Genomic DNA, 9,761 nt, shown 5'->3' with positions numbered 1-9,761 from the left:
AACCTGATGTTGATACAATGTTGCCTCGTCACACGTGTGATGGTGTGAAGTAAAGGTGGATGGCACATAGGAGGCAACTCCTATGGAACGATATCTCAAAATCAGCCTGAAAAATCTGATACCAATGGAACGAGTGTGGAAGCTTTGTGTCTTCTTTCAACCCTAAGCACCTTTCATAGGAACACATAGATGCAACCATGTAGAAGCAATGGAGAGAAGACAGAAAAACGCAGAGTTTTCACCTAAATAATTAATAATACCAAAAAACTGTATGTACATACAAAGTTGGTGGCCATGGGCACACCCCAAAAAGGAGTCTTGACTATCAAAAGTCCTACATCTATTCTAGTTTACAATCTATCCCAAAAGGGGAACTAGATACCAAGAATGAATCATGCACAAGCCTGATATAGGCCCCTTGAGAACCCCCAAATTGGCCGACCTGCTAGTTGGCCAACAGAGACAACAAATACTCATCGTGTTGCTGCCAACTAGCCCTGTAGCACTGCTTGTACCTTGCCGACCTGTTCTTGCATCCATAAGATGGCTTCTGGGATTCTCTTGTGCCCTACTCATGCCCTAAACATTAATGTTTACATGCTGCCCTTCAGGGATTAACCTTGGTTTAGGCGCATGCACATTACAACCTATCCTTGAGGGATTTCTTACTACTTAAGAACCTCACCTTGAGTGACAGCCCGACATCTGCACGGAATAAACACACATGCAAACAACATATTCCCTACTAATTAATAACTACATGCAAAAATAAAAAATAAAAAATAAAAAATATTTACCATATATTCACGATTTCAGCAACATTTATGACTTCTAAATATTTCTCTGTAAGTGTGAAGGCTGTGAGAAGTCCTAAGCCCCATATACCCACTTTATGCCATCTTGTTGAGTATTTATTTTACCCAACACACCCCTCTCTCCTCCACTCCAACAAAGGGTAGAATAAAGAGAGAGAGAGAGAGTTACTCTTATTGCTTGGTTAATTTCTAAAAGACCTTTGATTGGTGTTTCCGTCCGGTTTTGGATGCTTTTCATGGATTGAAATGATTTTTGCTTGCTTTTTAGGGCAAAGAGGCCTAGAATTTCGATTCAATTTTACATTTTGTACTCGAGGAAAGCCGTATATAAACTTGTTTTTGTAGTGGAATGTGGATCTCGCCCTCTTGCAAAAAAGTAAAATTTGAGCTGAACTTGCTAAGCATCTAATGCATGGTAGAAAAGGCAGAAAAATTAGTAAAACACTGATGCAATGCTTGATTGCCTCTCTGCAATAGCAGCAACAGCACATGTTTTCTGATATACACCATGGGTCATCCATCTTTTCATGGGAGAACAAATAATACATGCCAGAAGTGGAGTCCATGATCAACAAAGAAGATGCACACCCTATCATCACCAACTACACTCTTCAACTGTGGCTACAATGGATATGTACCAAATGGTGAGGCATCAGGAGACATGCCTGAATGGTAAGGCACCAGCTCTAATTACTTAGGTGTATTTTGATAAGTGGCTTGCTCCAAGCCCTTATCCAAGTGTCTGGGTAGTATGATGGTATTGATGGAGCTTGACATGCTGGCAATCTCTTCAAGTTTAGAATCAATGTCCATCTCATGTAGGGTTAGGCCCTACACTGTGATCACCATCATTGTTGGCTTTCCGAAAACAAGTGATTGGAGCTGGACTAGCTATGAAGGTAGGGACATCTTGGCCTGGCATGAGCACTGACATACCTATCAAATGCCCTTTCTCCTGCAGCAGAGAGACCAGAAATGAACATTAGCTACAAAATAAAACCACTTCTTTTTCATAATCACATTTTCTTATCATCCTACTCTGAACAACTTGCAAGTTAAAAGAATTGTTTAGCTTTAGTGATGAAGAATCACAGCTAAAATTAATCTTGCTTTAATCACTCGAAAAAATATCAGAAAAAATAAACCCTCAAAGATTGTAAGTGATTTATCTCATTGCATTGATCACATGTCATGTACATCAGTCCTCATATGCATGTGCCAAGACCCTCGAGGACATGTACAAGATAATCTCGGAGAGCTAGGGTTTGGCAGACCTTGCCTCAGGAAGGAATGGCTAACGAAGTGCCTGTAGAAGTGAGTTAGGGTTTGCACACACAAGGTAGTTGTAGGTGCAAGGAAAAAACCACCCAATGGCACATGGCCATATGGAGATGGACAAGTCAGGAACTTCTAAAGTAAAATAAAATCATACAAATGGAGATCTCAAACCAAAAGGTAGGGAGATCTTTTCTGTCTAATAGTGAGAGCAAGTGTGAAGTACGGAGTGAACATTTGGCTTTGTGTTTCCATTTCTATATAAGCAAAGTAAATACTCTGAAAGAGGTCTTAGCTACTTCCATAAGTCACCCCAACATGTCATGAGTAGCATGGTAGATCAAGCCAACATTACTGGAGGATCACAAGCATCCACTCACAGGAATCTTTCCCCACACATAGGGATAACATCTCCTACTGTTAGCATGAAAAGTCAGAGGCTGCTTGCACTTCAATGTTTACAAATCCAATAGCCATCAGAGCCCTAGGTTGCTAAATGGACTCATCTTGGGGGCTGTGCATGCTTTCCACTGTTATATGCAAGTTTTGCAAGTGGAAGATGGTCTTGCCAATCACACAACTAGAAGTGACTTGTAAATCTTGTGTCACAATCATTGACAACTTTGCTCACAGTTCATACAAACAAAACAACATTTTCATTAACAATCAAGCTAGTTGTGGAGCTGTCACTTGGATCTTCGGTGGAATAAATCTACTCGATTTAGATAGACAAACAACAATCACATAACCTCTTCCACTCCTCTTTTTATGCTCCGATCCTCTTCATCACAGGTCAGCTCGACTGTGATAAAGAGCTTTGAACAAGATCACAGTCAAGAGCAAGTTTTCAATGCCATAAATACAATATATCTTTTGAGCGGCTAGATGTGCCAAAGATTCTCTCAGACAGACCTTTAAGAGGGGCTAACATCAGATCAGAATTTTAAAACTCATGAAGCAGAAGATCACATTCCAAACAAAGAAAGGCCATTATGAATTTAAGGTGATGCCTTCTGGTCTCACCAATGCTCCAGCATCTTTCAACAAGATATGATGCAGAAATTCAAGCCTCTGATGAAGACGTGAATGTTTGCATTCCTAGGTGATAAAATGTTTGGAGTTGACAATGATTTGGGTATTGACAGAAGCAATTTTTGTATGGCACACAAATCGAGGTCAAGACCAATCACTAGAGAGCAAAATTCCAGCACTCATATTATCAGCACATCTGTACGGCTGATTACCAACATACCTATATGGCATCCTCCTCCGCACCTGTGCCAAGTCTGCATGATCTATGCAGGCATAGGAGGGGTCAGCTGGTGACCAGAAGATGGATCTATGCAGGCATAGGATGCGTACCTCTGCCAATGGGGCATGGTAGACCAGACTTCTCACCCCTAGAAAGGCACAGCTCCCAGAGCTGGAGCTCTGCCTAAGCCTCGACGTCGAAAGCCCCCACCCCCGGGAGCTCCACCTGATCCTCAGCGACAACAGCCCCAACCCCCAACCGGCCCCTCCACCTCCTCAGCAACAGCAGCGGAGGAGGGAGGAGCTGCGGATGGCTCCACCCCCCAAGTCCTCTCATCGAGAACGGTTGCGGCTATGCAACCAGGATCACTAACGTGCACACCGTTGCCACCTGCAGGGGCGCAGACAGGAGCCCCGAGCCCCTAGAGACAAACCGGTCCCCGCCGCTGCGACAAACCGTTGCGCCCCATCCACAGACTGACCCCCCTGGACCCTGTCGAGACCCCTCAGAGCCACGATCCTCTCCGACACATGCTCCCCCTACCCTCTCCAGAGCCGGAGACCGCCCTCCCCAGGCACCTCCTCCCCTAACTTCTCAGAGGAATACCACCCGCTTGCGCTCTTTCCAGCGCTTCTTAGACCCGGTGGAGATGCAGATTTACTCTTCATCAATGACACCAGTGACACGGTACCCACACCTCACCCCCAGGAGGCTCCCTATTCCTGCTGAGATACCCAGTCAAATATGCTTTCTTCAAGCATCTCCTGGTGGATTCAGTAGTAGCAGAGTTTGAGGAGACCAGGGCACCTCTACAAGTTTGTGTGGTACTCTACCACTCTCCCCCCACCCCGGAGGATGTAGGAGCCACTGTCTTGTCATTTCCCTCGAGCGTGAGAGCCGGAGTCACCTAGACTGATGTGGGGGTGGATACCACTCTCAAATGCTGTGAGACGCTGGTATTACCGATGCCATGGAGGCCGCCTGGCCTATGGCTAGGATGGAGCTTTTGCACCTCCTTTCGAAGCGAACGGGGCTTCACCTATTCATCTACTTTCATCTCACCTTTCTCACCGAGAAGGGCACATATAGGTAGGCACCTTCATCACCCCGAGATCTCACCTGAGAAGACGCGAGCAGAAGCCCTTGTGCAATGGAGCCACCTAGCCACTGTTGGAGTATGCACAAGCGGAAGCATAGACAAGGAAATAGAGAGAGAGCACTTGTTGACAAGATCACCTTTATTACAGCATAAGGCTTTGACAATGGCAATAGCTAGCAAAGAGAGGAGTACAATGTGCAAGGAATGGATGAAACAAGTGAATATGAGGAGCCCCATTATATAGGGAAGCAAGGAGCTAGCCGACTGCCCCTAGGAGCTGGCCAACTGCTCCACGACCCAAATAATCATGGAAAAAAGCATAAATATCCAATAAATGGGTACACCCTAATACAATGAGATGCACATTGTCTTTCTTCTTGGACAAACAATCCTTAGACAAATGTCCTCTTTTTCCACACAAGAAGCACCGACTCCAACCTTTCTTTTTTACTGAAGCAAGTGCCTGATTTTAACTATTAAGAGACACCTTGATCTTATCCTGAGAAACGAGGACGGCGGACTCTTTTTCCAAGATAAGGAAGCTGAGGTCATCAAAACCCACTTGAGTGGTTGTGACCTAGCACCTCAAAGCCCGAGAAACCACATCATACTCCGGGGGAAGTGTGGTGAGGATAAGTGCATCCAACTGAGCATAGGACAAGGCTACACACATTGCCAGTAGTAGCTGGTCATGGATAACCTTGGCTTTCATAAGGAACGACTACATAGAACTACCAGTAGGAAATAACAGACCGTAGAGTTGCCCTTGCAAAGTAACTGCCTGCATCGATGAATCTCGAGCATAGAGATTCTCCAATTTGGACAATACTTGATGTGCACCGGTAAGAGTTTGCACGGCCGGTGAGACCTCCTTTGTAATGGTCTGCACAAACACGCAGTGCACCTTCAAATCACGATCCTCCCAATCTTGTAATTCTACAAGGAATTCATCCTCCTGAACCTCGGTCCAATGCCCCGAGTTCTAAGGATGCTCGGGCTTCTTCTCACTGCCTTGAACAATCTCCCACAAACCCTTATGGATGAGCCAAATCCACATATTCAACTTCCAATGAGCATAGTTGGTTCCGTCCAACTTGTCCTCCTTGTTCGTAAGAGGGGAGCCATATCCACAACAACAAAGTACGCCAAACACAAATCTCGACACTCCAAGACTCCTCTCGAGCACTTTCCAATGAAGCAAAGCACGAAGATCAATCAGTCCCCCTCTCAAATTTGAGAGAGAAAGAGGCTGGAAAGAAAAACAGTCCACCAAAACAGACCGGAAACACCCAACCGGGGGGAGGGGAAGCCACGGAAGAAGTAGGGATGTCGGGGCTGCTTGTTGGGTTGTACCATGCGTGAATAAACAACAGCCACTACACCACTAGCCACTTGGACTTGCACCTTGGCACCTTGTAGGGGTTGCATGGGGCAGGAGCACCTCCAAAAGAGAAAACGCTGATGTGAAGAGGCAGAAAACGCACGTTTAGCAGAAAACACAACTAGCAAAGAAGAAAACGCAGGAGGAGAGGGAAGCAAAACGCAGATGAGGGCAATCGGGACCTAGTCATCTCATACCATGTTGGAGTACGCACATGCGGAAGCATAGACAAGGAAAGAGAAAGAAAGACAGCAAAGGAGAGAGAGTACTTGTTGACAAGATCACCTTTATTATAGCATGAGGCTTTTACAATGGCAATAGCCAGCTAAGAAAGGAGTCCGATGTGCAAGGAATGGATGAAACAAGTGAATATGAGAAGGCCCATTATTTAGGGAAGCAAGGAGCTGGCCGACTCCTCCACGACCCAAGTAATCATGGAAAAAAGCATAAATACCCAATAAATGGGCACACCCCCAATACATTGAGATGCACAATATTCTAACAGCCACCACCGTTCAAGGCACACTACCATAGTCATTTTCTACACCTCTTCGGACGGGTTTATTATATGCCATGCTTACATGGACACACACCTCTCACATGGTATTCGGAGTGCTATTGGACAGATTCACACCTCTTCACACCGGCTGAGGATAGAGATAGGTCGATATGAGGATATATCACTAGAGGACCGCATATGCCAGCTTTGCCATCAGGAGGTGGAGTCGGAGGAACACTATATATTTCATTGTACTGTCTACTATGAGATCCGAGGGAGGTACCACTGCCTGTTCCGTGAAAGCTTTGGACCTTTGTGTCGGATCACGGACTTTGAGGACCAAAGGTGCTTAGAGCTCTTCATACTTGAGCTTAGACGCCACAAAGAGAGCTTATTGAGGGACAAGAGGGTAGTGGGACCAGAGCCGCCTATACAGAGAGCCCTCACAGATTTTTTTAGAGCCAGCACTGTAACCCCACCAGCCTCTACTCCCCCATCTACAAGCCCACCTGGCAAACCACCCTCCAGAGGAGTCACCCTGGACAGAGCCATTGCCATCATAGAGTGAGATGCCCACAACCACGAGGATCGCGTCCACGACTCCCTCACCGTCGGCAAATTCGAGCCATCATTGCCTGCCACCGGAGGAGTTTACCGCAACGATTCAGCGGTTCAGCTTTCAGCTCTTAGCTCTCTTAGGATGTTACTATTTTCATTCTTTCTTTCAGATTTGTTATGAATGAGACATCATCATCATCAGTTGTACCTTGTTTTGGTCTCATGGGCCATTTAGGCCTTTAGGAGACGATGTCAAGTTGCCACCCAAGCAAGTGACCCTCCGGCCTCAAGTGCCCCAACGAAATCACCAGAGAGCCAAATCCATTTTGAGGGCTAGACATCCTCTACCCCAAACATCCCAACCCATCTACTGCATATCCAGAATATTATCCGATGACATGCAGAGCTCCCATCCCAAGGGAGAGATGTCACTACAGTTCTTCAACCCATGTTGATGGAGGATGACATCATTAGCTGAGATTCATCCCACTTCTTGGATCCGTGTTGATGGAGGATGGCATCATTAGCTGAGATTAATCACATATATTGACACACATTGTATCAACCATCTGCCTTCCCATAGTATTGTTATTTAGTTATTTTTTTCCCAGTTGTTTTCCATGACTCGGTACTCTCATGGATTCATTGTATTGTTCATATTACTTTTCTTCTTTCTTTTTCTCCCGGTTTACACACAAAGCATACCGAAGAGCTCCGGTGCCTTGGTGTGGCCAAGAAGACCCCATTGACTCGACAAAATCAGAGTGGTCCATTTACTTCCTTGAACAAATCAACAAACTCTGAGAAGAGAGCACCACACTCAAGGAGAAACTTCATGAACTGGAAGATTGTCTCACAGACCTAGAAAACAAACCAAGCCCAGTAATAGAGACCTCATATAGAGAAGAAATTGTTGCGAAGGTGAAGGAAGAGATGAAGCAAGACTTGCACAAGACTGTAAGCAACATCTATATTTGCTAAAACAGTGAAGAAAGAAAAAGGATGTTAAAGAAAGGATGGAAATGTGTCTCTGCGTAGTTTTTCAGAGGTAGTTGAAAGATAAACTTGTTTCTACAGTGTAAGAAATGCACGATGAGAGTTAATGAGATGAGAGCTTCTTCTTGCGTGATGGGTTGTAGACTTACCGGGATAATCCTGCCCATGTCGTCTGTAAAAGAGGCCACTCCAGAGGCTTGGCCAACAGAAGGGGCGTGATCAGGATCAGAGGTGGGCAAGGCGGAGGATGACGATGATGATGAAGAAGACGGGGGTCTGTGAAGGAGCCTCTCGAAGACGGCAACCACCAGAAAGACAGAGATGAGGACGGCTGCGGCAAGGAAACCGAAAGACAGCACGTTCAAAGAAGGGCTGACGGCCTGATGTGGTTGTTGGGCAGGATTGGGCAGCGGAGCTGGAGCCAGCACGGGCGGCCTGGTATCTATTGTCAGCCTTTTCATGACTCTAAATTTCTGAGCAAGAACAGCTCCTAATGCGCGCGCGCGCTCTCTCTCTCTCTATCTCTCTCTTTCTCTCTCTCTCGCCTTAGCTCCTGATCACAACATGCTTGCAAGCTCTCATCTCAGATACAACAATTTGCATCGGAAGAGTCGCCTGTTTCCGCCAGGCGGGCTACGTCCAGTTGGCCAGCACACGGTCACTTCAGTCACAGCGTATTAACACGAATACATGATAAGGTCGTTTTCACACACAAAAAAATAGTCAAAATATCTGAAATAGTATCCTATCCTTTCACTCCAACGAGCCACGTGGCACCAATGATATCTCTAAATAAATAAATAAAAAAAGACTATATATATAGTACCCAATTTTCTTGCTGAAATAAATAATGCTGTTGTCCTAAAATCTTGTTTCATTTAACCTTAGAAAAACCAAAGTTTGGAAAAATTTTAAAGGTTGAAAGACCTATTTTATCATGTGCACGTGGACATGCATGCTTTTCTATCCCCTCTCTCTCCCCTCTCTCTCTCTCTCTCTCTCTCTCACACACACACACCTATTTTATTTTAGAAACAAATCTTGTGAAATCCACGTAAAATAGTAGAGGCATGCCTCATGTGCAAGTGACATGCATGCTTCTCTCTCTCTCTCTCTCTCTCTCTCTCTCTCTCTCTCTATATATATATATATATATATATATATATATATATATATATATATGACATGCATGCTTCTCTCTCTCTCTCTCTCTCTCTCTCTCTCTCTCTCTCTCTCTCTCTCTCTATATATATATATATATATATATATGTATGTATGTATGTATGTATGTGTGTGTACATGATCCTAGTCATCTCCCTCTCTCTCTCTCTCTCTCTCTCTCTCTCTCTTTATCTATATATATATATGGGAAGTACAAGAAGTTATCCCCCAGATATTGTGGGCCATATCCAATTACAAAGAAAGTAGGTGACTTAGCCTACCAGCTTCTTCTGCCTCCTCATCTCAAAGTACATAATGTATTTAATGTCAGCCTTCTTAAAAACTATATACCAAGCCCGAATCATGTGCTTGATGAGGAAATCTTAACTTCTTCAACCCAAGGGCAGATGGAACTCCAACCTGAAGAAATCCTTGACGTTCGAGAAAAGGTTCTCAGGAATAGAATTCTGAGAGAATTATTGGTTAAATGGAAGTTCTATCCTTTTGAAGATGCCACCTGGGAGAAAGAAGCCGAACTGTTGCGGGATTATCCCTAGTTTGCGAGATGAGGACATCTCACATTTTTCAGGTGTAAGAGAATGTAAGATTCCTCCCCATCCCCTCAAGATGTCCAGTATCAATTCCCTCTTCAAAATAATAAAAGATCTTGTTTCTACCTATTTTAGCTTAGAGAGAGAAAATATTCTAGAGAGAGATTATAGATT

General features: G+C 44.6%; 1 protein-coding gene across 1 annotated transcript; it reads right to left on the bottom strand.

The window, feature by feature from the left end:
• Nucleotides 1–1,097: 1,097 nt before the first annotated feature.
• On the bottom strand, nt 1,098–8,535 carry LOC147604245 (uncharacterized). Its single transcript, XM_086795480.1, has 2 exons — nt 8,025–8,535; nt 1,098–1,770 (listed from the first exon to the last, which is right to left on the bottom strand). The coding sequence occupies exons 1-2, from the start codon at nt 8,334–8,336 to the stop codon at nt 1,630–1,632; spliced, it is 453 nt and encodes a 150-aa protein (XP_086651606.1). The 5' UTR covers nt 8,337–8,535; the 3' UTR covers nt 1,098–1,629.
• Nucleotides 8,536–9,761: the final 1,226 nt, after the last annotated feature.

The sequence above is a fragment of the Cibotium barometz genome, chromosome 62 (assembly GCF_041138505.1).
Source record: "Cibotium barometz isolate CiBa-2024 chromosome 62, ASM4113850v1, whole genome shotgun sequence".
NCBI classification, from domain to species: domain Eukaryota; kingdom Viridiplantae; phylum Streptophyta; class Polypodiopsida; order Cyatheales; family Cibotiaceae; genus Cibotium; species Cibotium barometz.
The sequence above is the reverse complement of the archived record's forward strand: the minus strand, read 5'-3'. Positions and strand labels throughout refer to the sequence as shown.

Coding starts and splice junctions, on each gene's coding strand:
- LOC147604245 (XM_086795480.1), bottom strand. CDS start 8,336: ATGAAAAGGCTGACAATAGATACCAGGCCGCCCGTGCTGGCTCCAGCT. Junction 1,771..8,024: donor ACATGGGCAGGATTATCCCG/GTAAGTCTACAA, acceptor TCTCTGCTGCAG/GAGAAAGGGCATTTGATAGG.